This window comes from Myxocyprinus asiaticus, chromosome 19 (genome assembly GCF_019703515.2).
Source record: "Myxocyprinus asiaticus isolate MX2 ecotype Aquarium Trade chromosome 19, UBuf_Myxa_2, whole genome shotgun sequence".
Taxonomy (NCBI): Eukaryota; Metazoa; Chordata; class Actinopteri; order Cypriniformes; family Catostomidae; genus Myxocyprinus; species Myxocyprinus asiaticus.
In genome coordinates, this window is record NC_059362.1 from 2,136,152 (window position 1) to 2,163,781 (window position 27,630).

General features: G+C 38.0%; 1 protein-coding gene across 8 annotated transcripts in view; it reads left to right on the top strand.

Annotated features, from left to right (window-relative positions):
- LOC127409882 (protein 4.1-like) overlaps window positions 1–27,023 on the top strand; it is a 160,055-nt gene extending 133,032 nt beyond the window's left edge. For 3 of the 8 annotated variants that reach the window (XM_051644813.1, XM_051644814.1, XM_051644815.1), the window contains 8 exons: window positions 5,690–5,809; window positions 6,571–6,624; window positions 7,002–7,559; window positions 11,005–11,133; window positions 11,922–12,020; window positions 13,425–13,505; window positions 16,695–16,809; window positions 25,919–27,023. In XM_051644813.1, the coding sequence (XP_051500773.1) occupies window positions 5,690–5,809; window positions 6,571–6,624; window positions 7,002–7,559; window positions 11,005–11,133; window positions 11,922–12,020; window positions 13,425–13,505; window positions 16,695–16,802 (1,149 nt within the window). In that variant the 3' untranslated portion in view covers window positions 16,803–16,809; window positions 25,919–27,023. The remainder of the gene's footprint in view (window positions 1–5,689; window positions 5,810–6,570; window positions 6,625–7,001; window positions 7,560–11,004; window positions 11,134–11,921; window positions 12,021–13,424; window positions 13,506–16,694; window positions 16,810–25,918) is intronic. The other 5 variants (XM_051644817.1, XM_051644818.1, XM_051644819.1 and 2 more) reach the window with 3 other exon arrangements.
- Window positions 27,024–27,630: the final 607 nt, after the last annotated feature.

Below are 27,630 nucleotides of genomic sequence, written 5' to 3' on the forward strand. Positions count from 1 at the left end.
CAATCAAGTAAGATTTTAATTGAATTAATTACATGATATACTGAGTAATTTATCACAATTAATCACATATCAATATTTGTTGAGAGTAGCCCCCAATAATGTAAAAAGTGGCTTTAGAAGTCAGAGGATTGTTTATTTCCATATCATTGCCCTATCACTTATCACTGGCCAGCAGTCCAGTTTATCAATTTGTCCGCATTCCATTTGTGCTGTTTTTTATTTTTATTTTGTCATGTGCGTCAATGAGCTTCCACATGACTTGCGTCAGTGTTGCCGAATACGTTGAACTCTACATTGAAGCGTCAGTATTACCTTTCAAAGCGTGTTAGCCAATGATTACATACATTTTTGACTCATCGATGATGTCTTTTTAGCCCTATTCAAATGGGATTAGTTTAACAGACATATGTCTCTTAAGTAATTGTTACTGTGAACTTCTGTTGATATTGCAGTAGTGGATTTGTCTTTATCATGTATGTATTGTTGAAACTGATTACTTTTGCAATAGTTAGGTTATTATATATTAGCATTATTGGTCATTTATGTATTCGTACTGCTGAATAAATTTTACCCAAATTTGCCACAAGCCTTTATTGGTTTGCGTTTTCATATTGATTTCATATTGCATCTTCAGGCTCTGCACCTCCACACAATACTACCACACGATTAACTTCAGGTACAAGGTTAAAAAAAAGTGGCAGCCAGGAGCACCTCTATACTTACAACTATGCGAAAATACCGGGAAAAGCTCCTTTTTACTGGAGATTGGGTAATATTTACCGAGTATATATCAGTTTGCATGCGATTAGTATAACCTGGGGTTGTTTTTACTGGCGTCTTTATAAAAGGTAAAAGATGCTGCAATCTGCGGGAACACGCAGTCCATAAAAAGTCTGGAAAAATTACTTGTATGACTGATTCGCACAGGATTAAGATCATGCTTCGGTAATTATTACATCACCCCACATTCCCTATATGTAACAAATCCAGTCTGAATAGGGCTTTTTTTTATTTATTAATTTTTTTTATTTGGAATGCCCAATTCCCAACGCATTCTAAGTCCTCGTGGTGGCAGAGGATGAATCTCAGTTGCCTCCGCGTCTGAGACCGTCAACCCGCACATCTTATCACGTGGCTTTTTGAGCGCGTTATCGCTGAGACAGAGCACGTGTGGAAGCTTCACGCTGTTCTCCGTGGCATCCACACACAACTCACCATGTGCCCCACCGAGAGCGAGAACCACATTATAGCGACCACGAGGAGGTTACCCCATGTGACTTTACCCTCCCTAGCAACCAGGCCAATTTGATTGTTTAGGAGACCTGGCTGGAGTTACTCAGCATGCTCTGGGATTCGAAGATGGGTGGTAGTCAGTGTGAATAGGGCTTTAAAGTACAAAGTAAAAAGAAATATTTTAAAAACTGTCCGTTTCTGAAGATATAATGGTGTAATTATTTTTGTATTAAATAGTTCGTTTTTTTTTAAGCATCCTTGACCTCGGTTATTGAACTAATTCAGATTTACCAATCACATCCTAAGACCTTAGCGTAAACGAGGAATCCTATTATTTTCTGCGATCAAAGCAATTGCAAGGTCTTTTTTCTCTTCTCCAGAAACATGTTTTCTGTGTTAACTGTGCACACCTACCGTTTTCTTGCCTGGCAAACTTCGTAAAACTGCCCCTCTGGCAAATTTTCCACTCACGATTTTCTCATGCAAATGAGCTTGTGATTTGCCGCAAATTATTGCCAGAAGTTTGCAGCTCTTCACCGGTAGTGGTGAACCTGCAGCAAACCTCTGGCAACAATGGACACTTCAACACTTCAATGGCACACTGACGAGTTTGCCGCAGAGTTCATTTGCATGTGAAAATAATGCAGCCAATTTGCCACATGTGTTTGGCAGAACTCTCGATTTTTGTAAGAGCACTCATGTGGAGGGCTGGCGTTGAATGGAGCGTTGATGCCCCAACATGAGTCATGTAGAAGCTGCTTCGCCCATTGCATCATATCTAGTTATCAGTATCGTCGAAACCCACATTGGTCAACCACTAGTTCTCACTCCAGAATGCACATGAGCATTCAGTTGACTGATTTTATTACTGACTTGAAATGTTCTTGAAACATAATCATGAAAATGCTTTTGTAGATTTCAGTCTTTCGCCATTCAAGTAGATAGGAGCTGCATGACTGAAAATAGCTGTTTAGGGCCGCCATGTGAACTGACTGGAGAAAGGACTTTGGCTCTCCTTCACGGTGGCTCTGATGAAGTCAAGTAGATGATCGCATTCCCCAGCATAAGCACTGTTAGATTAGATAAAGGCTAATGTGAACACCTGTCTTCCATGCGTCACAATGCACTGTTGTCTGATTCACTTTAAGGAGATTTTAAATTACCCATAATCCCAGCTGTCACACACTCATGCCTTCTGCCTTTCAAAGCTGTTCTCTGCGTCAGCCATTGGCAGCTGTCATTCTATGAGCACCAACCCCAATCTGATTGGTTCTTCCTCTCACCGCTGTGAGCATAAATTCAATCTGATTGGTTCTTTTGAGTTTTATTTTGTTTTCGTGTTAGCAGTGTTTGCTTTTTCTGTTGTTCATGCCACGTTTTATAGTGTATTCTTATTTACTGTACAGTATGTGTATCACTTTACATGTTGCTCTTTCTGTACTTTTCACTGCTGTAATTTTGTTCCTTGCTGTCTTGCATGTGTCTATTATGTTCTTTTGAAACGACTGTGTTTCCAGCACTGTAAAGTCTTTCTTTTAACTAAACTGAGAACTGATTTCTTATTATTTAGGTTTGCATTTATCAGTTGCGATTTTCAATTACGTTTCTGTCTCTCAGCTGCACACATGCTCCTTCCTTTTTATTATTATATTTTTGAAAGGCACTGTTTTTCTAATTCTGATATGATGCAATCCTCTGCTTTCTCTTGCTTTTGGTTTGTCGAATTCTCATATCAGCACAAGTTTTGGCTCCAGCCAATGACAACATTGTTCATTTTGGGATTTTGTGTGTGTGTTTGTGTGTGAGAGTGATTTCATTTGCACCCGTTTCACATTATTGCTGCTTTGTCACCCTTTAAAACACTTAATCTCTGGGTTAGAAACACTGCTTTGTGCACTCTTCTCACTCTGTGTCCTCTCTGCTGTTATAGTTCTCTGTGTGTTAATGTTGAAATAGTTTTGCTGGTTATGGCTTCATTTGTGGTAAGGGATAGTTCACCCAAATAATGAAAATTCTGTCATTTACTTACCCTCATGTTCTTATAAACCTGTGTGATTTTCTGTCTTTAGTGGAACACAAAAGATGTTTTTGCTGATTGCTCTTTCTCTTTTAGTATAAACAATGAAGATAAATGGAGACTGGGTTTACCAAAGTCCAAAAATCACACAAAAGTATCGATATTATGAAAGTAGTCTAAATGATTTGTGTGCTATATTCCAAGTCTTCTGAAGCCATATGACAGTCCACGGGCCAAATATGGCCCATTTGAAAACGTTGTCAGTTATTTCTCTCAGATTGCTTTCCTTTATGGAAAAAATAAATCATTTTTATTTATACACACATGCATTATATAAACATATACAAACATGTATATACATTATATACAGTATAAATAAACATTTTAATAATACAGTATTATTTGCTGTCAGACTCTGCAACCGCCCTACACTGTTGAGAATGTGTTTTAATATCAGTGTGGCGTTAAAATCAGTTTCAGAGGTTGCACTACAATAATTATCCCTCTTTTTTGCTGACATAGGTTGTAATTGTTTTATTTTATTTTTTTATTCGAAGAACTAATATCATGGGCGATTGACAAGCGAGTATGTTTTAATTTGGCCAAGTGAACCAAAAACTTGAAAAGTCAAGTTTAAATCACTGCATCTATAACAAACTTCATTTGTGTATCAGTGTTCAGTAAAATTGTATTTTTAATTTTGAACTTCTGTGCAAGAGCCTGTACCAAGTGCTGTGGGTTCTTGACTTTTATTTATTTATTTATTTATTTATTGTCTAGTCTAATTTACTCTCTCTGTTATGGAACAGTTTTGAAAGCACTTTTCAGTTGATTCATTTTTTTTCACTATATAAATAAAACATTATTTTAATGCAAAAAATTACTTCCACCTAGCAGGAAATACTGAAAAAAATAAAAAGTTTGTATTTGTTAACATTAGTAAATGTATTGGCTATCATGGACTAACAATGAACAATATTTTAATACGACATTTATTTATCTAGGTTAATGTTAATTTATTTAAAAAAAAAAAAATCATTACGTTAGTACGTGTTATTTTTTTAACGTTAACTTACAACATTTCATTTTAAAAATGTATTAGTATGTTGAAATTAACATTTAAACAAGATTAATACATGCTGCAAAAGGGTTGACTAATGTTAAAGAAATACAACCTTTTTTTTTTTTTGAATTTCCTGCTAGGTGGAAATATTTTTCATGACAAAAAAAATGAAAGCTATAATTATATATTTTCATTTATAAAGACCCATTTATAATGTATGAAAGTTTGATATTATAAAGAGCCGACAGCGTGTTGTTTTTTTACATTAAATCATTTCCATTTATATAGTCATTTTACTAAAGTCAAAAGAAATTATTAAAAATATAACATGGAAAATATTTACTTTTATAATATTTACTAGAATGATGTTACATGTATTAACCTGAACATTTTCAGTGCAACTGAAATTTATTAATGTTAAATTTGGTAAATATGTCACTTTTTTTTTTATAAACATTTTTTACACTTTATATTTCTCTGAAATTTTCTGTGGACCCCCTAGCACCCTCTTGCGGCCCCAGACCCCAGTTTGAAAACCCCTGTATTATACTATATTGTAGAACTGTTATCTGTTGAAAAATGAAATGTTTTTCAGTTTCTTAGGGTTGAATAGCCCTGCCATACGATATCTTTGTGTGAGAAACAGACCGAAATGTTTTAATTGCGTTTAATTCAAACATGACTCATCAAGACTTATTGCGCGAAGACTTGAATCACGATCGGTCTTGAGACGTGAGAACTGATTACGTTTGATGTTCTAAATATTAAGCTATCTTATGGCTTCAGAAAATATTTTTTGGTGCTTTTATGGTGCATTTTTGTCATTTGTAAAGCTTAATAGCCTGAGATTCCATTCAAAACATCTCCTTTTGTGTTCCACAGAAGAAACAAAAAAATCGTATAGGTTTGAAACGGCAGCATTTTCTTTTTTGGGTAAACTACTAAACCTTTAGTGCAGTGGTTCTCAACTGATGGGTCGTGAACCAAAAATACAAAATATGTCTTTGTCTTGTCAACTTGTGCCAATGACAATGTGTGTTGTGCAGTGAATTAACAGATGCCTGTGTATGTTTGGTAATATTAATAAATGTTTGATTCGAATTACATTTTTGTTTACTTTTGTATGATGATCAGTTTTTGTCCCGTGTTGGGTCGCCACTTGATGTCCAATGTAAAATCCTTGAACAAAACCAGTTGAGAACCGCTGATTTAGCATCTATGCATATGTTCTCAGAGTATTAGTTCTATCCTCACTATGTAGTGTCACTGAATTGCTTTTCTGTTTCTCTTTCCCTCTTGTTTCTTTGTCTGTTCTTGTCTTCAAACCCGCTCATTTAATTTCTTACCCTTCGGTGTGGTTCTATAACCCCGTGTAGAGTTTGGAAGAGGAACTAACCTCCCTCTTTCTGAGTAAGGCCTGTTTCTCTGGTCTGGCTGGTTTGTGCAGTACCACTGCTGCTCCAGCAGAGGGCAGTAAAGCCTTAGCACACCTTGAGGTGCCTTTCACCGTTATCGCTTGCTCTGTCTGTCCCTGTGCTTGATCTGGCTTTCTCTCTCTATGCAACTGCTTACGGCTTTGTTCTCTGCTGCCACATGCCTCCATCTCTCAAAAAAATGTTCATGTCCAGATCTGGCAGCGGGGACTGATCCATTCCTCATCGAAATTTGAAGAAGCGCCATGTAGAGCTGCTCTATTCTATATCTACACTATTCTAAATACCAATTTTGATACAACTGTAAAAACGAATGTGCCATTATTGCATGAAATTAGTATTGATGAAATACTAAAGCATGTACAGGAACTTTTGACATGCCTAGTCTACAAATTGTGAATTATTTCTGCCGACATATGAAGGTAGTGTAGTGATAACAGAATAATAGATGCATCTCAATAAGCCTCTTCTGAATTGAGTGTATTTGATGGCACTTATGAAATCAGCTCTAGAGAGGGTTGTTTTGCACTGTTGTGTACCATGTCCTTGGATGTAATTGCCAGACTGGCCATAAACTAACAGAAAAACTGTAATTAGCCAATCATTTTCATCTTTGCCATCAAGTGTGCGTGAGTCCTCTTTGTGTTATTTGCATGATCTTGGTTTACAAATGGACTATAGCACTGGTAAGGGGAGTCCTGTACACCCTGTCTAACTGTTAACACTCATTTGTTCCATTCCACATGGACGTCCTCACAGTGTTATGGTCCAGTCTCCTTCTGAAAGTGAGTGTTTGAGTGACTGTGTGCTACGATTGCCTTTAGGTTCCACAGAAAAGCCCTCCCCATCCCGAGACTGAACGCAGAGATGCCAGCAAGGTGGTCCAACGTCCTCACTCAGCCAACCTAACACCTAACATCACCTGACCAAACTGACACCTAACACTGCACACAAATCTCATCGTTTTTCCATTGCAGACATCCATGATTCCAGTCTTCCTCTCTCCATCTTTACGACATTGTTTTATTTTTTTTTTTTTTTTTTTTACCTCTTTTCTAAGAGATCACCTGTCCATCCATCGTTCAGCTTGTCATTATCGTCTGTCTCTCTCGTTATGTTGCTTGTTGATTATATATGTGTGTTGTTTTTGCGTTTATGCAGGAAGTTTGTTTCCTTCAGTTTGTTTCTGTGGTCATCGTTTATGTTTTTGCTTTTCTCTCCATCCCACGTGTGTCTGTGTGCTTGTCTGGTGTAGAGCGCAGAGGACAAACAGAGTCCTGATGTTAACGGCCAACCTGACGTCGTAGAGGTCGTGGAAGAGACCATTGTCATCGAGGAAGTCGTCAAAGCCAAACCCAAAAGCCCCGCCCCTGAGGCATCCATCACCACAGAAACGGAGAAGGCTCCGGAGGTCAAAGAGGAGAAGAGTTTATCATCAGACAGCGAGAGTGAAGACGAGGCTGAGTACCACGCTGAACCGCCCAGTCCGAGCGCCTCGGCTCAGCAAATCAAAGAAGAACCTGAGGAGGAGCAGGAGGCTGTGCTTAACCAACAAGCCCCACCCTCTGGAATTGAGTCACAGCCAACCACAGAAGCAGAACCTGCTGAGCCTGCCCCCACGCAGCCTGAAGAGGTAGTATCAACAAATGAGCTCTTGGTGATGCTGGATGAAGCTCCAAATGGACACGACCTTGACAGTGAAGTCCCGCCCACTCTCAGTGCTGTTGCAGAGGAGGAGGAGCCTCACATCGTCAACGGCAACATTTCCCATGTGGAAACTGAGCGCCTGCCACAGGTTATTTGTTGTTCGGAGGTAATTGACATCCCGAGCTGAGACGATCGCCTACGCTTCCCCTTCCTCATCTCCTCTTCCATTTCCTACTCCTACTTCCTTTCTGGAAGAAGATCCTTTTCCTTATCTGCACACTGGCTGCTCTGTGCTCTAGCCATTGTTGAAGGAAGCGATTGAAGCTTAAATGAGAGCATTTAGCCAGCTTGTTCTCGAGTTAAACATCAGTCATTCCATCTTCTCACACCTTTAGGTCGTTTTATATTCCATCTGAGTCCTCTACACAAACACTTATGTACATGCACACACACAAACAAATGTCACAGTGGTATTGAAGACATTAGCAGGGAGATTTGCATGTTGCCTGTCTTTTGTATGGGGATGTGTTGCATTTTTCATGCAGCTCAGTGTGTATTTATTATTTGATAAGTGAGTTTACATTGATTCTCCTCACAGCTAGTTGAGGATAGGCATAGAAACATGCCCAATCCCCAAGCTCTATATATGTGTGTGTGTAGGGCTGGGTATCGGCAACTACCTGTTCCGAGAATACATCACAATTCAATAAATCACAATTCAATATCTTAATTGGTACGCACTGAGACTGGTAGACTGCACTGAGAAATGCTGGTTTAAGAGTTTGCACTTATTTAACCCTTAAATGCATGGGTGTTTCGCCAAACATTATTAGTTATGTCTTTAGTGACCTGGCACATATATCTATCCCATATGGATCTACAAAGTGCCCAGATCGTGCATTTTCAAGTATTTTCAAGACAATTAGAAAATAATACAATATAATAGAATATGTTCTGTTACATTTTGATTTGGACTGTCAGTTTTTAATGTGTTAGTGTAATAATTAAAACAAAAACATCTACACAAATATGCCTCCTTGCCCATACGTAATAAAAGTAAATATTTTCTAACCATCGGAGCAGTTCAAGCTTGAAGTACCTGTAACTTTGTTTTTTTACAAGGCGCGTCAGCGGGGGGCAGTCAGCGCACCTCAACAAACCTCACAAGCAGCACAGAGACACAGAATGAAAACACAACTCCCGCGAAAATATAAACTAGGATTTTGAAAGTGAACGCAAACTGCTTTGTTTGCACTTTAATTTAACGAACATGTAATGTCAAATGTTCCTGGTCATTGCAGGTCTATACACGCAGCTTTTATAACACACTGTGACAGAGAGGAGGAGATGCCTGCTTACTCTATTTCTGGGGAGATGATAGAACGAAGAAACATATTTTCAAATACACACAAAATTTCAAAGATCTTCCTTCATGAGAAATAAGGGCTCAAAGGGTTTCCGGTAGCCGGTAATTACAGTTTTTGGACCGTTAAAATGTCCTAATGTCCGAAAAATTTTAACATTTTCAGACACAATGTCTGGTGAAAATATTAACAATTGCACAGTGTGATGCCATTCCAATGATAACAGCTCCCACGTTTAAACTTTAAACCTCAGTGGGTTCTTATCTTCGACCACAGCTCGTTGTGTCCAGCACACTGGCAAAAGCAGTCTGCGTTATTTCTGTTTTGTGTGCCCACAGTGAGAAACTTCTCACTTCAGAATCACATTAAAACAGCTTTGTGCTGCCGTCTTTTGGAGAGGGTCTTGAGATATGTGTGTCCTACATGGCTATTATGTGAATCTCTTACTTCACTTTGGCAGCAAAACGCTTTTGTGCTATGAAAAATTGCAGGAAAATAGTAATAAAAATCAAGAACCAAGGTACGAAATATGACAGCCTAACGATTTTTTTAATTTTATATTTATTTATAACTGAAAAGATGTGGCAAATTGCAGTTTGATTGTTTTGCCCCCATTGTTGAATTTCTTTTCTTTTATTCCATTTATTAATTTATTTTTTATGAAAAAGCAGCTATAATGAACAAACGTTTATCAATGATTTGACATGATATTATTAGCCTATTTTGCATTATTATTATGCATAGTCCATCGCGTTTTATTGCAAAATAAACCGAAATGAGATGACTGGATTTTTTCCAATTTTTCCCAAATTTCTTAGCAGAAACTCTGGCTTGCGGGCCTTAAAATATCATGTGAAAGTGAAGAATTTTGGACAGAAATATTTTACTATTTCATAATATAATATAATATAATAATAGCTGTTCAGGTTGCCTTTTCCAAAAACAATCCAAAAAGCGATACATACAGATTTTAAGTATTTGGAAACATTTTGATGTTTAAAATACTATTTTGTTTTATGTCATTCATAAGTTTTAAAAACGTAAAGGAAATCATATATCCCTTTTTAATAATATGATTCTAAGTTAAATATGAATAAATGACTTCTTAAGGTGTATGAAGCACACTTACACATTAAAGGAACATTCTGGGTTCAGTACAAGTTAAGCTCAATTGACAGCATTTGTGGCATAATGTTGATTACCACAAAAAAAAACAAAAAAACAAATCAGATTCACCCCTCCTTGTCTCACCAAAAAAAAAGCTGAAATGGAGTTTATAGTGATGCACTTTCAATGGAAGTGAATGAAGCCAATTTTTGGAGGGTTTAAAGGCAGAAATGTGAAACTTATAAAAGCACATACATTAATTGTTCTTTTAAAACTTGAGTATTATTTGAGATGTAAAGTTGTTTAAATCATTGTTTACATGGTTGCTTTGGGGTTTTAGGGTTTACTGTGTTATGTTGTGATGGCAATGAAATTGTAAAATTGGATATTACTTTGAACAGATCACAGTAAAATCAGGTTAACACACAAATTGTTTATGTCTTGTGTTAGGGTTTCTTAAAGACAAGGAGGGATGAGTCTAAAAACTTTTTTGTAGTAATCAGTATTATGCCACAAGTGCTGTTGATTGAGCTTAACTTGTTTTGAACCCAGAATATTCCTTTCAAGAAGTATGACTATTAATCGTCATTGGTCTAATGAGGGTCACTAAAGACCCAAGGTATGCATTTAAGGTTTAAACAACCTGCTGCTTCAATAATTAAACACAGTTCCAATGATCTAAAGTATTGGTAAAAGTTTGTGGACAAAACAAAAAAGAGAGAATCGTGATATATTGATGTGATTGTATTTGCTCAGCTTCGTGTTTATGTGTATGATTGGGTGCTTTTGCATGCTGTTTATTGACTGCCAAAGATTACAGAAACCAAAACTGCACTCATTTACTATTTGCCAAAATTAGTACAAATACAGACTTTGTCAACTTTTCAATTGTTTTTGGCTTCTTCTTTTTTTCAGTTTGGCTGCTGTGGATTGCATGTGCTGCATGCATTATACCAAAGTCTAGTTTATAGCGGTACACTCTGGTTTTGTGTTTCTATAAACGGTGCATGGCATGAAGTTCCTCTCTTCATTTGTATTGTGTAGTAGTGCTGTTTGTCTGTGTGCTTGTGTGCAAAGTAAACACAGGCCGGACTGCATTTGTATGTGTACTGTGTACTGACCGCCCCTGTCTCTCTGTAGCCTCCTGTTGTGAAGACCGAGATGGTGACTATTTCAGACACTTTTGCCGCTCAGAAGACAGAGATATCCACCAAGGAGGTCCCCATCGTTCACACGGAAACCAAGACCATCACCTACGAGGCCGCCCAGGTGAGAGCGGTCACATGATCTGACCAGTCCAGAGCGTGTCTTTTGATTCTGTTGATAGCAGTGAATAAACCCTGCTTGTGTTCTTCTCAAGGGCTTAGTTTGGATAATTCACAAATCAGTGTCAACTACACTACAACTTTTTTGTCTCGTTGTATTACTATAAATAATTATCACAAGAATGGGCATTTGCCCTCACCACCACAGAATATGTATTTCCTTATTTCCTGCTATGTAATTAAAAAAACAATAATACTTTGATTTTAATCATTTTTATTAACATACTGTATTAATTATAGTGCTTTAAGAACAGACCAGTGAAAATCAATATCCATTGACCACTAATCTGAGTAGCCTATTAGAGGAACGAAATCTACTACTAAGTTTCTCTGAATCTCATAAACATGCTGAATCCAGTGTTTGAGTCAAAAGCATCACTGTTTAAGCTCATCTTCTAGAAATCCAGCAAACTGATGCTCACAGACTTTAAGAGCAAATATAACCATTTCTTTCTGCCCATTTCTCTTTTTTCTTCTGTTGTTTGTTGCAACACTTTTTGTTGGCGGAAATGACACTTATTGCACACATGCGAAGGGGCTAAAATTTTGTCGTCGCATATTATAATTTTTAAAAGCAGATGCATTCAAAACTGTCCCACTGTACAGCCCTGTTTTCACACATACACAATAATTTGTGTTGAGAATATTTGACGTTGTTTTCATTATCTATAGTGTTCAGCATGTTTACTGCATGCCTTTATGGGTGTTTTTTTTCCTGTGTGTGATTGATAGATGGATGGTAATGGAGATGGGGAGCCAGGTGTGCTCATGACAGCTCAAACCATCACTTCTGAATCACTCTGCACCACCACTACCACACACATCACAAAGGTAACACACATGATCACTCACACCACAACAAAGCACACCATCCTGTATTTGATATTTGATCTGACCAGAGAGATCGGCTACAGTACTGTGCAAAAGTTTTAGGCACTTGTGAAAAATGTTGCATAGTGAGGATGTCTTCAGAAATAATGCCATAAATAGTTTTCATTTATCACTTAATGTCATACATAGTCCAGTAAACATAATAAAAGGTGTGACCACCTTTGCCTTCAGCACAGCACCAATTCTCCTACTTACACCTGGACACAGTTTTCCTTGGTTGTTGGCAGATAGGATGATCCAAGCTTCTTGGAGAATTCACCACAGTTCTTCTATCTATTTAGGCTGTCTCAATTACTTTCGTCTCTTCTTGTAATCTGAGACTGACTCTATGTTCAGTGGGGGAAATGACATCTGTTGCAGAGCTCCCTGTTCTTTCATTCTATTCTATTTGCAAAAGTAATGTTTGGGAGTCTAACATTTATATTTCCTATTGACACACTAAAGCTGAAGATATAAATAACCATCTTAAGACAAATGCTTTTGTGAAACATCTTATGTGACTAAGACATTTGCACAGTACTGTGTATATATATATATATATACACGTGTGGCAGACAAACCTCTTGTTCATTGGGAAAGGAGGAAGCAGGAACCGGGTTAACACTCACAAAGACTTTAATTAGACACCAACATAAAACTGAAACATAATGACACATTCACACAGCGGCTGCGTGTGTCTCTCTCTCTGGCGTCCCCTTTGTCTCTCTTCCGCTGGGCAACTCGCTGTTCTCCACGGCATCCACGCACAACTCACCATGCGCCCCACCAAGAGCGAGAACCACATTATAGCGACCACGACTAGGTTACCCCATGTGACTCTACCCTCCCTAGCAACCAGGTCAATTGGTTGCTTAGGAAGCCTGACTGGAGTCACTCAGCACGCCCTGGATTTGAACTTGTGATTCCAGGGATGGTAGTCAGCGTCTTTACTCGCTGAGCTACCCAGGCCCCAGTGCATGTCTTAAAGAAAATATGTTTTCATAATCTTTCATCAAAATGTAATAACTTTCTGTGGGCTGGAGAAAATAATATTATCCATTAAAATCATAGCCCAATTTTAATGATCCAATCAAATGCCGATGGCTAAATCAAACCCCACCCTACATCCAGCTGAACATTGTCATCACACAGCACGGCTGAAATCAGGGTTATTATCGTTTTTTATTTAGTTCTTAGTTTCAGTTATGTTTTTATTTCAGTTAACAAATAAATAAATTGGTTTCTGTTTTAGTTTTCATGAACCATAACAACACTAACTCAAATGTGTTGCAAGTGCCTTTTTCATACAGTTATCTTTAATACACCTGTTTATTGTTGTCAACATGTCATTTGAATGATTGACAGACACTAAAGGGCGGACTGTCAGAAACTCGCATTGAGAAGCGCATCGTCATCACGGGAGACTCTGACATTGATCACGATCAGGTGAGATACCCGACACACACAAGACACTTCCTAACCCGTCATCTCTGTAGAGCACAACAGTGAGCGCACACTTTTATCAGAGGACTTGTTTGCTGAAGTATTTTATTTTATTTTTTTTCATTCAATTAGTCAATAAGGATTGAAAAAAAAATCTTGAATAAATAATTTTAAGCCTTGAACCAATCGAACTAGCTCTGAGATAAATCAGAACGTTACGATCTTTGATTTCCAGCAAAATAGTATAGGGAATCTGTTCAAATTCTTTTATGACAGAATGATCTACTCATCATAAAAACCACTGGAAATGAGCAACTATTGACAATGACAATTATCAACTATATTTTTAACAATCTCTGAACTTGTGGTAGGTCCTTGTTGAAAGATTTATCAATCGATGTAGAAAATAAATATGGTTTTATGTCTGGGATATAGCAGAGGAACACCTGAAAATGTCATGATGCATGTGTGAAATATGTGAAATACATGCATTATTCAAATCCAAGTGTTTAGGGGTTCATTCTCAACCACAAACAAGGCAGATGCAGGATGAAGTCTGCCTGTATAGTATGAAGCACACACCGGTTGAGTTTTCTGATAGGTCAGAAACACGCACACTGGTTTCCATAGCGACGTGACATTTTTGATGCTCAGACTGGCGCTGGTCTTCCTACACCTGCCGTGCCATCCATGAGACCGTTTATGCAATTCCTCTTACAGCGATTTATGCGTTATAACCCGACAACTTGTAAGGTCATGTGAATGCCGTTTTAGAGCTTTTAAAAACCACCATTTAAGCGAAACCTGATTGAAACCTAATACCCTGATTTCACTCTACATGTAAATTTGTATCAGTGTTCTGATTCCTTACGCACTCAGGTTTTTACAATGAGCTAATTTTAGATCGTTATCAGCGAGTGCATTTACATGTTTAGACATCAAAATGTAAATAGTCATGTGCATACTGTATATGCCACCAGAAGTGCCCTAATTGAAATTGGTGCAGTGGGCAAAAATGTATTGGTTTTTGACATTTTTAAATTGGTATTGTGCTTTTCATGTTTCACAATACAACAATAAGCAGCGTTTAAGCATTTACATGACGTTATGTTGTCAGATTCAGCGTAATCAATGTACAGTGCATTCAGAAAGTATTCAGACCCCTTTTTTTCCACATTTTATGTTGCAGCCTTATTCTAAAATGCTTTCAATTATAAAAATTTCCAACAATCCATACCCCATAATGACAAAGCTAAAAACTGATTTTTGATCACTTAGCAAATTTATTAAAAAGAAAAAAGTGAAATATCACATGGACATAAGTATTCAGACCCTTTGCTATGACACTTGAAATTTAGCTCAGGTGCATCCCATTTCTCTGGATCATCTTTGAGATGTTTCTACACTTTGATTGGAGTCCACCTGTGGCAAATTCAGTTGACTGGACATGATTTGGAAAGGCACACACCTGTCTATATAAGGTCTCACAGCTGAAAATGCATAACATCCAGTGAGCAGCAGTTCTGTGGAAGGAAATGCCTTGTTGATGAGAGAGGTCAACAGAGAATGACCTGACTGGTTCGAACTCTGAAAGTCTACGGTTGGTTGGCGCTGTTTTGGCAGCACGAGGGGAACCTACCCTGATTGGTATATATAAGAAGAAGATTATACATTTGCATATATACAGTGAAATTCTTTTTTTCAGCTGGGGTCAGAGTGCAGGGTCAGTCATGATACAGCACCCCTGGAGCAGATAGGGTCAAGGGCCCAACAGTGGCATCTTGGCGGTGCTGGGGCTTGAACCCCCAACCTTCTGGTTAGCAACCCAGAACCTTAACCGCTGAGTCACCACTGCCAAGTTTTCAACGGTAGACGATCCCCCATAGTCCACTAATTTGGTTGTATTTGGGCCACATTCCTTGCCTAGTTCTTAAGATACTTCTTGACTGTTGATTTAAAAAAATATATACAGGTATATATCAGTTATCGGTCTCCTTGATTACTAATAATCTGTATCAGCCCTGAAAAAAACATATCGGTCGACCCCTACTCCAGAGATCATGTGTGGAGATGGGAGAAACTTGCAGAAAGACAACAATCACTGCAACACTCCACCGATCTGGGCTTTATGGCAGAGTGGCCAGATGTGAGCCTCTTCTTAGTGCAAGACACATAAAAAAAGCACCTAAAGGACTCTCAGACTGTGAGAAACAAGATTGTCTGGTCTGATGAAATGAAGATTGAACTGTTTTGCCTCGATTCCAAGCATCATGTCTGGAGGAAACCAGGCACCACTCATCACCTGTGCAATCCCATCCCAATGGTGAAGCACGGTGGTGGTAGCATCATCCTGTGGGGCTGTTTTTCAGCGGCAAGGACTGGGGGACTGGTCAGGGTTGAAGGAAAGCTGAATGTAGCAAAATACAGAGATATCCTTAATGAAAACCTGGTCCAGAGCGCTCAGAACCTCAGACTGGGCCGAAGGTTCACCTTCCAACAGGACAATGACCCTAAGCACACAGCCAAGACAACGCAAAAGTGGCTTAGGGACAACTCTGTGAATGTCCTTGAGTGGCCCAGTCAGAGTCCGGACTTGAACCCAATCGAACATCTCTGGAGAGACCTGAAAATGGCTGTCCACTGACTGTCCCCATCTAACCAGACAGAGCTTGAGAGGATCTGCAGAGAAGAATGGCAGAAAATCCCCAAATCCAGGTGTGCAAAGATTGTCGCATCATACCCAAAAATACTTGAGGCTGTAATCGCTGCCAAAGGTGTTTCAACTAAGTACTGAGTTAAGAGTCTGAATACTTATGTCAATGTGATATTTCAGTTTTTTTTTTTTTTTTTTTTTTTTTTTTATAAATTTGCAAAGTCATCAAAAATCTGGTTTTTGCTTTGTCATTATGGGGTATGGAGTGTAGATTGATGTGAAAAAATACATAATTTAAAGCATTTTAGCATAAGGATGCAACATATCAAAATAAGAAGAAGAAAAAAATGAAGGGGTCTGATTACTTTCTGAATGCACTGTAAGATTTTGCATGTAAACATACTCCTTGTCATCCTCCATGTGTGTTCAGTTGAATTTGTTTTTTCATTCTTGTGTTTGGTTGTTTATTTTCCGTTAATCCTTTTGTTTGGTTTTTGTTTGTTTCGTTCGTGTTGATGGTTTATTGTGGGCGGGGTCAGGCATTGGCCCAGGCTATAAAGGAGGCCAAAGAGCAGCACCCTGATATGTCTGTCACTCGCGTGGTCGTCCACAAAGAGACAGAGTTAGCAGAAGAGGACGACGACTAAAGGACAGGTAAGAAAATGGCTATGAGTGTTGCTCTTGACAACTGGCTCGTCCTGCTTGGACCTGACGGCAATCTCTGCCTAGAGCCTCTTGTTTCTTCCCTTTCATTAATGCTTTTTCCTTTTATTCATTCATTCTTTGTCTTTGTCTTTCCTGTGTGCTGTGTGCCCAATGCACAATGTATTTCTTGTTACGCAAGTCCAGTTCTGCTAAAGCAGTGTCATTTCAAACCTGGTCTCTGTTAGTTGTGTAACAAGGGCTTAATTTGTGCCTACAAATGTATGCGCTATCATTGAAAAGTTTGGACACCTCATTCTTAAATATTACTAATTTCCACATTTTAGAATATTTGTAAAGTTGTTAAAGCTATGAAATAACACAAATGGAAATATGGGAATTATGTTGTTAACCAGAAAGTTTAAGCAAATCAAAACTATTTTATATTTTAGCTTGAACGTTTCAAGAACTCCCTTTGTCTGGTGCCCCTCTGCATATAATAGTTTATAGACAAATATACATGCCTATTTATACATTTCTTTTTTCTTTTTTTTAATCTCCCAATTTGGAATGCCCAATTCCCAGTGTGCTTTTTTTAAGTCCTCATGGTGGTGTAGTAATTCACCTCAGTCTGGGTGGTGGAGGATGAATCCCAGTTGCCTCCATGTCTGAGACTGTCAACCCATGCATCTTATCATGTGGCTTGTTGAGTGTGTTGCCATGGAGATATAACATGTGTGGAGGCTTCATGCCATCCACCATGGCAACTGTGCTCAACTCACCATGTGCCCCACCAAGAACGAACCACATTATAGCGACCACGAGGAGGTTATGTGACTCTACCCTCCTTAGCAACTGGGCCAATTTGGTTGCTTAGGAGACCTGGCTGGAGTCACTCAGCACGCCCTGGGATTCAAACTAGCGAGCTAGCAAACTCCAGGGGTGGTAGCCAGCGTATTTTACCACTGAGCTACCCAGGCCCCCTATTTATACATTTCTAAACAAATACAAACATTTGTAATCCAATGTGAAGGAATTTGTGTGTAGAATTTCGAGCATTGACGCATAAGACGAAAATTTAAGGTCACGAGAATAAAATTCTGTCAAATGTGCCCAAACTTTTGACTGTTAGTGTATTTTCATGTAAAATCATAGTAATAATAATAGTAATGTTAAGTCTTTAATTTCCAATATTCCCATAAAAAAAAAAAAAAAGTAAAACAAAAAGTAGTGATGCCATTTTTTTGTTAATCATGTTCAAGCTAAGTCACACCATGGAAAATATGCATTCATGGAAATTCAATGAGGAGAGAATCTTACTTGCTTTAAAATAAGCTTACTGTTCTTACCCTAATGGTTGCAATGTCTAGTCGACTTATCCATTAGTTCTGCTACTAGTTGGGTCTTTGTTGCCTGGTCATGAATCACATGACTTTAGTTGAATTTGTTCTGTACATTGCGACAACAGGAGGGACATTTTCCCTGTGTAGCTGCGTGACATTATATATTTGGTATTACATGATATATTCAGCCAGATATATTTGAAATGACATGAAATTGAAAATATCCTGAACCTGGAGAGATTTGCATTCACAAACCACATTATAAGCAAATCACGCTGCCGCTGCAGACATCTGAACTCATTTGGAGTGTTCAAAAGTCTTGCGAACAGCCCTGAAACAAATCAAGTGTCACTCAGAGGCTGACAGAAACATAAGCGAGTGGGGCATGAAATTTTTTTTTTTTTTGCGTCATTCATGACACTGCAAGCAGCAGGAATCTATCAATGGTGATATGCATGCTTTTGTTTCTCACCTGCATTATCATGTAAACACTGATCCACCTACTACTCAACTACTTTTCTGGATGACTGGTTAAATAATAACTTGTGCAGGCCACAACTGACATGTTTATTTAACCTAATGCAAGCTTTACTAATGCTATATAAACACCTTTTATAACTTTTTTTATTTAATTAATTTTTATTTTTTAAATTAATCAAATTAATTACATGGTAAGCTGATTAATTAACTGCAAAGATAAAGGCCTCTAAATAAAGAAAATCAATTTAATGATTAAATAATTGCATTAAAATAATTATACATATCCTCGTGCATTCCTATATTTACTGGGCATTTTCACATTTAAAAGCTGAAAAATGTTGCTTTCAGAGGCTTTATATGGAGTTTGGATGAAAATAAGGTGCATTTCAAACTGTTCTGAGACCAGTGCAGACAGACAGAGCACACTGGAGGTTAAGTCATTCACTAAATAGAGAGCAAGGGAGCATATAGTTTTCTATGCAGTTAAGTGCATTCAATCCTAAAATCTGATTACATGATCTGAATCTGATTTGATGGAAAACATATTTCAGTAGCTTAGTGTTATTTAAAATCACAACTTAGTCCTGCTGTCCACATATGAGGACATAATTTTTTAGGAAAACTGTTTGCTCTAGCGAGTGTGATATTGCTTTTATACAACAGTTCAATGAACAAGTAAATTTTATGCCACGGATCAGAATCTGCCGTTGCTGGTTCAAAACACATTGTGTCCAAGCCTCTCAAAAACATAGCTTTAGAACTACTAGTATCATGGCTTGGGCTGTTTCTAACATGTTATTGGAGTAACAAGGATGTGTGTGTGTGTGTGTGTGTGAGAGAGAGAGAGAGAAAGAAAGAGAGAGAGATGAAGTGTGTGTGATCACCTGTTGATGATGCTGTAGTCTGTTAGTCAGCTTTCTGAAGATAATGTAATTTTGGTGAAATTCATCCTATTTTCTCAGTGGAAAAAATAGCCGTCCCTATTTCGCGGTAGCCGGTGCGCAAGAGTAATTCACGATAGAAACCGCAATCTCCTCCGCCATTCTGAACAGTATGTCCTCTCCAATGTCCAACTCTGGTAAGAGGTAAGCGCCTTGAGTTTGTGTAATTAATCAGTCTGTTGTGTCTCTCAGTTTTGATGAGCCTTAATGCTGAAGTTGTTAGTTTAAAGCCGTTTAAAGCTATTTCCTAGCTTTAGTAGTGTAGTAGTAATACGAGCAATCATGTAGTGCTGTTGAATGTAAACACTGACTGACGCTGACTCACTTCCCGTCACCTAACTGGCTCATATTACTCACAAAAATGGTCTTTTGCCTCCACCTGCTGGCTAAAATATTTAATGTCACAAAACAGATAGCTCTTAACACATCTGCACTGCTCTTAGACTTTAGTTTAGAAGAGCACGAACACAAGTGAAGTGATACACAGTGAAGTGTCCGAGTACTGATGGTGTGAGACCATCAGTACTCATGGAACGTCTCTCGTCCAATCAGATTCATGGACCGGAACTAACTGTTGTATATAATAATATAAATATATCACAGAGGAGAAAAGCATTGATTAGATTATGCAAAAAATGGCTTTAGAAGGCAAAAGGCCTATATTGTTTATTTCCATATCATTGAATATAATCCTGTCATTGGCCTACAGTCCACAGCCATCCATTTAGCATTTTAATTTATTTCATATAATAAGGGCTTTTCTATGTACACTTTGGGGCTTTCTGAGGGTGCTGTTTGGGACTTTTTTTGAGCTAAAAGTATTTTGAAACTTAGAAAAACACATCTCGAGACTCCCACATTTGGAATTGCGCTCTGTCCAGCTGTGTTTGAATGCAAGAATGCGTCCTCATTTTGTGTGTCTGCTGTCATTATGTGTGTTTGATGTCTGTACGGTTGGAGTCATGCTTACTGCCCCCTGACTGAAGCATAAAGGAGGTACTTCAAGCTTGAATTGAATTGATGGTAGGAAAATCGACAGCCCTAGTTATAACCCTTATACACTGCAAGTGGTGCATTATGATGCAACAATACTAGACCACCATAATGAACAAAGCTGTCTACACTGTAAGAGTCCAACGTCACATTAGCTGGGTTTCTATTCACTTATTTTTATGCAGAAAAAAAATGCTGTATGGAAACACCAAGTTTCTCCAAAATGTGTGTAAAAATGTATATTCTCGATTGAGGTGGTTTCTTTTTTATTCGACAAATTATAATTACAACACATTTACAGAATACATTCCTACATGAGCGTCAAAAAAGTCACGCGAATGCCTCAAGTCATGTTGCTGAATAATTCACTCATAATTGGACTAACCAGCGGACCTAAATTATTGTATAGCATCTCAAATGTTGCTCTGGTTATTCTGAAATGCCAAAGTCTATAATCAAAATGATTGCCTATTATTAAAACTCCCAGAACTGCCTGACACACTTTAGTTCTAAGAAATAAGGCATCTGCCTCCAATCGCAAGCAAACATGAGGTTTTTTGTCTGTGTGCTCCAAACCGCAAGTAATTTATTGCATTCAATAGAAGAGCCACAGTGGCTACAACTTCTATTTTGTGCCAATTTCCCCAGAAGTGCCTGTTTTTGTTCTCTTGAACACATGCTTTATTCACTTTTTTATTTTATTTTATTTGTTACGCAATATTCAGTTTTTAGGAGTGAATGCACTTGGCTGCATAGGAAAGCTATAGGATGCTCCCTTGCTCTAGTGAATGACCTAACCTCCAGTGGGCTGTCTGCCTGCAATAGTCTCAGAACCGTTTGAAAAATACCTTATTTTCATCCTAACTCCGTATGCAGTCTCTGAAAGCAACATTTTCAGCTTTTGGATGCATCCATCCATTCTCAATGTGATAATGCACAGTGAAGGATATTTTAAGGAAAATGAGCCCACAGTCCACATACGTGGTCATTGTGTTTAAAAGCGTGCCTTTTTGCGATAAATCGCTAAAACAAAATGGCATATCGGATGAAACTAGAGACTCAGACAGGTTTCAGTGTAAAAACTGAATGAGGTTTCTTACCAGATGTAGTTTTGTTGATGTTTCTCCCAAAGACAAACTCCGCTGTGATCGGCATCATGTTGTTTTGTCACATGACTCGGTGCGTCGAATGTTTAAACCTATAATGACAGCCTAGATTTTCCTGGACTGAGATCAGTTGGATTAAATTAAATTATGCATAGCTTATAGCAAAGCCAAAACATAAACGTAAAGCAGGGTCTCAGGAGGATAAATTAAATTCATAACTTGAATGGAAACATGAATACTACCAGCAGCATATACAGCTTCATATATTTTACTGGGAGCAATGTTGTTTTGTTTATAAACAGCCCCCAAACTTACCTGACCAGTTGTTCTGGGACCTCATCCTTTAAAGATTAAGCACTGAGTGTAACTACTGTAGTGCCTGTGTGCACACTTTCGTCTTGCTCTAAAATATGTTAGGAGCCAATTCAAGTTCTCAGGGTGACCTGAACCCCACAGAAAAAAATAACTCCTGTGAGCAAATCACTAGAACATTAAAAGCTTTTCCTCTGCGCTGAGAATTGGATGGCTGTCGTCTGGTGGTGCTGATACGGTTCCCTCAGGATGTGTCTGCAGTGGGCGACTGTGTTATTTTGGGATGAGAAATATCATAGCGCTGCCACTGCTCTGAGATTATATGTATCTGGCAAAAATATCCTTAAACGTTGATGTAAAGCATAATGTTTTCAATTCTAAAGCATTGCAGACTGCATTTGGTACAAGTTTATGTTGTACTTCTGAAGATATGTGTTCTATATGGGGGATAACATTATACAGCTTTCAAGTGCAGCTGGGAAGCTCTTACGTCTGAGTAGAGCATTTTTTTTTTCTTTTTTTTTCTTTTTTTTTTGATTGTCACTTTCAGAAATCTAAGTTGTCTAAATTATCATAGGTTATCTAAGTTCTCTTTACAAGAAAATATACAGTGGCAAGAAAATGTATGTGAACCCTTTAGCTGGTTTTCTGCATTAATTGGTCATAAAATGTGACCTCATCTTCATCAAAGTCACAAGTATAGACAAACACAATGTGCTTAAGCTAACAACACACAAACAATTATAATCTTTCATGTCTTTATTGAACACATCCCATTAAACACTCACATTGCTGTGGAAAAAGTAAGTGAACCCTTGGATTTAATAACTGGTCGATCCTCCTTAGACAGCAATAACCTCAACCAAGCGTTTCCGGTAGCTGCGGATTAGACCTGCACAACATTCAGAAGGAATTTTGGACCATTCTTCCTTACAGAACTGCTTCAGCTCAGCCATATTCTTAGGATGTTTGGTGTGAACAGCTCTCTTGAGGTCATTCCACAGCATCTCTATTGGGTGAAGGTCTGGGTTCTGACTGGGCCACTCCAAAAGGTGGATTTTCTTTATTTGAAGCCATTCTGTAGTGGATTTACTTCAAAGTCATTGTCCTGCTGCATCATCCAACTCACTAGGATATCTTGATAAACTTGGGAATTCATTTTTCCCTCATTAATGTTAAGTAGTCCAGTCTCCAAAGCAGCCCCAAATCATGATGCTCCCTCCACCATACTCCACCATTGGGATGATGTTTTCATGTTGCTTTTTACGCCATACGTAGTGCTGCGTGTTCTTCCCAAACAATTCAACCTTATTTTCATCAGTCCACAAAACATTTTCCCAGTAGCGTTGTGGAGTGTCAAGGTGGTCTTTGGCAAACTTCAGGCAGGCAGCAATGTTTTTGTTGGAAAGCAGCAGCTTCTTTCGTGGTGTCCTGCCATGGACACCATTCCTGTTTAATGTTTTCCATATAGTAGACTCATGAACAGGGATGTTAACCAGCTCTAATGATTCCTTTATGTCTTTAGCTGTCACTTTAGGGTTCTTTTTTACCTCATTGAGCATTCTGAGGTGTGCCCTTTGAGTCATCTTAGCTGGATGGCCACTTCTATGAAGAGTACCCACAGTACTAAATCATCTCAATTTATAGACAATTTGTCTAACTGTGGACAGATGAATATCTAAGCTCTTCAAGATAACTTTGTTTCCCTTTCCAGCTTTATGCAAAGCAACAATTTTTGATCTTAGGACTTCTGAGATCTTTTTTTGCTAAGCATGGTCCACATCAGCAGATGCTTCTTGTGAATAGCAAACTCAAAATGTTTTAGTGCTTTTTATAAGTCAAAATATCTCTAACCCACACCTCCAATCTCGTTTCATTAATATGATGCCTGGTTTGCCAACTCCTGACACTAATTAGCTTTTGTTGACGTCTTTAGCCTAGGGATTCACGTACTTTTTCCACAGCACTGTGAATGTTTTATGGGATGTGTTCAATAAAGGCATGAACGATTATAATTGTTTGTGTGTTGTTAGCTTAAGCACATTGTGTTTGTCTATACTTGTGACTTTGATGAAGATGAGATCACATTTTATGATCAATTAATGCAGACAAACAGGTAAGTCCAAAGTGTTCACATACAGTTGTGCTCAAAAGTTTGCATACCCTTGGAGAATTGGTAATATATGTACCATTTTTAAAGAAAACTTGAGTGAGCAGGCAAAACACATTTCTTTTATTTCTTATGGGATTCATATTCAACTGTAGGTTATAACAGAATGGCACAATCTTAAAACAAAACATGGCAACAAAGAAAAAAATGAAATGACCCCTGTTCAAAAGTCTGCATACCCTTAGTTCTTAATACTGTGTACTGCCCCCTTTAGCATCAAAGACAGCGTGCAGTCTTTTGTAATAGTTGTCTATGAGGCCCCAAATTCTTGCAGGTGGTATAGCTGCCCATTTGTCTTGGCAAAATGCCTCCAGGACATGCAAAGTCTTTGGTCGTCTTGCATGAACCGCACGTTTGAGATCTCCCCAGAGTGGCTCAATGTTATTAAGGTCAGGAGACTGTGATGGCCACTCCAGAACCTTCATCTTTTTCTGCTGTAACCACTGGAGGGTCAACTTGGCCTTGTGCTTTGGGTCATTGTCGTGCTGGAAAGTCCAAGAGCGTCCCATGCGCAGCTTTCGTGCAGAAGAATGCAAATTGTCTGCCAGTATTTTCTGATAACATGCTGCATTCATCTTGCCATCAATTTTCACAAGATTCCCCGTGCCTTTAGAGCTCACACACCCCCAAAATATCAGTGAGCCACCACCATGCTTCACAGTGGGGATGGTATTCTTTTCACTATAGGCCTTGTTGACCCCTCTCCAAACATAGCGCTTATGGTCTCGTCACTCCAAATTACAGTGTACCAGAAGCTGTGAGGCGTGTCAAGGACTTGTCGGGCATATTGTAACCAGGCTTTTTTGTGGCATTGGCTTCTTTCTGGCAACTCGACCATGCAGCTCATTTTTGTTCAAGTATCGTCGTATTATGCTCCTTGAAACAACCACACCGTCTTTTTCCGGAGCAGCCTGTATTTCTCCTGAGGTTACCTGTGGGTTTTTCTTTGTATCCCGAACAATTCTTCTGGCAGTTGTGGCTGAAATCTTTCTTGGTCTAACTGACCTTGGCTTGGTATCAAGAGATCCCCGAATTTTCCACTTCTTAATAAGTGATTGAACTTTTCCATCTTTATAAAGTTCCATTACCTTATTACACAGGTCTTTTGACAGTTCTTTTCTGCTCCCCATGGCTCAGTATCTAGCCTGCTCAGTGCATCCACGTGAGAGCTTACAAACTCATTGACTATTTATACACGGACATTAATTAAAATGTAAAAAGCCACAGGTGTGGGAAATTAACCTTTAATTGCCATTTAAACCTGTGTGTGTCACCTTGTGTGTCTGTAACAAGGCCAAACATTCAAGGGTATGTAAACTTTTGATCAGGGCCATTTGGGTAACTTCTGTTATCATTATGATTTAAAAAGGAGCCAAACAACTATGTGATAATAAATGGCTTCATATGATCACTATCCTTAAATAAAAGATCAAAATCAATGCCAAAATTTCACAATTTCTGCCAGGGAATGCAAACTTTTGAGCACAAGTGTATTTCATCTTTCCAATGTATACTGCGTCATCTTTGCCTTTTGTATAACTTTTTTAATAAACAATTTTACGCATCTTAAATGTGTTTCTTCGCCAAATAAAATGAGATGTCTCATAAGGCAGCATAATTGTACTGCTGTTGGGAACAGTCTTCACAATTGGGCCGAATCCATCATGTTGTCTTGGTTACAGCTTTCTTGGTTTTAGGACAGTCTCAGAACTGTATCCAAACTGTTACATGCCTTTAACACTTCCTCTTTTTCTGTCCTGTTTGTGTTGTTCACAGAGCTGAAATCCACAATGTTCCTCCATATGGGATCAGAGTTCATTCAGTCATCCATCTGAATGAGTGAAGATGTGATAGGCCGGACGAGAGAAGAGCTCTGAATCCTGTATCGAAACGTTTTTATTTTCTAACATCCACAACCAGAACCACTTGGCTAACATTTGTAGCATTTATTTTAAGTGTTTATTTTTTTTTCCTCAAAAGATTGTCTTTACCATTTATGAAGATCAGATCAGATTTTTGTTGTTTCTATTGTTAATTAGTCATTCACATTCCTAATACATGCAAAGGCATAAAAGACTTTGAGAAAATCACAAGAGGTGAATTTTTACTATCCAATCTTTATTGGTTTCATCACGTTATGGTGGAGTATTTGTAATAATATGAGGACAGTAAAGGTGATATTTAATGTTTTTTTAAGGGGGGGATGGAGCGAGGATGGTGGCAGGACTAAAGAGTCATTTTTATTATGTCATTGTGTGTTTGTAAGGGGCCAGTACAGGATAAATGGCACAGTGTTATTTCTCAATGGTGGACGGCAGTGCCAATCATTCCTCTATGCAGTCAAACACAGAAACATTCCACCAAGGGGAGGATCTTTCTACCTCTCTGAGAAACAAGACTAAACCTTATAAATGCACAAAAAGGAAAAACATGAAACCTAGGCAGCTTTTTGGAAGGTTTTTAATTTCCAACAATTTTCTGGCACCAATAATCTAATATATATGTGTAGAAAACCTTTTATTTTAATTATAATTATTTTAAATCTGTCCCTATCAATAAACTGATCATTTTAGATGAGGTCAATCTATTGCCCTACTAAATATTTTTAATTCATTTCATTCAGATATTTTAATGAAATGATCAAATGACAAAGAACTGCCACTGCTCAAGTTTTAGCCATAGATTAAGGTCTGTGTTCCCTTCTCTGTAGTCTCTGCTCCCTCTGCTCCCATCTTCTCCATGCACCCTGTGTATAGCAGTTAATATTAGTATTGTCTTCTCTCTTTTTTTTTTTAGCAGCTTTGTATGATCTGTCATGTTTTTATGCCCCACCCAACCCTTTGTGTAACACTCTTCAAATAAAAGTTTGTTTATTCTCTAATATTTGTGGTCTGACTCATTTGAGGTTTATTTTCAGATTTATATACACTACCAGTCCAAAGTTTGGATACACTAGACTATATTTAGAAGTTTTATTTATACTGTATAGTGCCTTTCCAAGCTCAAGGTCACTTTAAAAAAGCTTATATCATTGATACATTTGGTGCCGTGACCCAGATAAGAACCGGGGTTGTTGCGGGGTTACATATGTTTCTTGTGATCTTAAATAACTTTATGATCTAAAATACTGTGCTTAAATGCTTGAAATGAGTTTAGTAGACAAATACACATGCATTATGAATTTTCAAATCTAAACCTTTTTTATTTTATTTATTTTTTTGATGATGATGATGATACCATTTTTTCTTCCTTTAAGAACAATATAATTATGCATTTCTTTTGGGATTTTATGCTATTTTTATCTTATTTACATGTACATTTCTAAATATATGCAAATAAGCCATTTATTTATTTGTTTTTATTTCTTTTTTATTCAGAACCTACACTTTTATAAGTTAAAACATTAAGAAAATATGAGAATGTGACATAAATTGGAGTCAGATTGCTGCCATCTGGTGATCCCCCTTGTGCACCAAAACAGCTCTGAA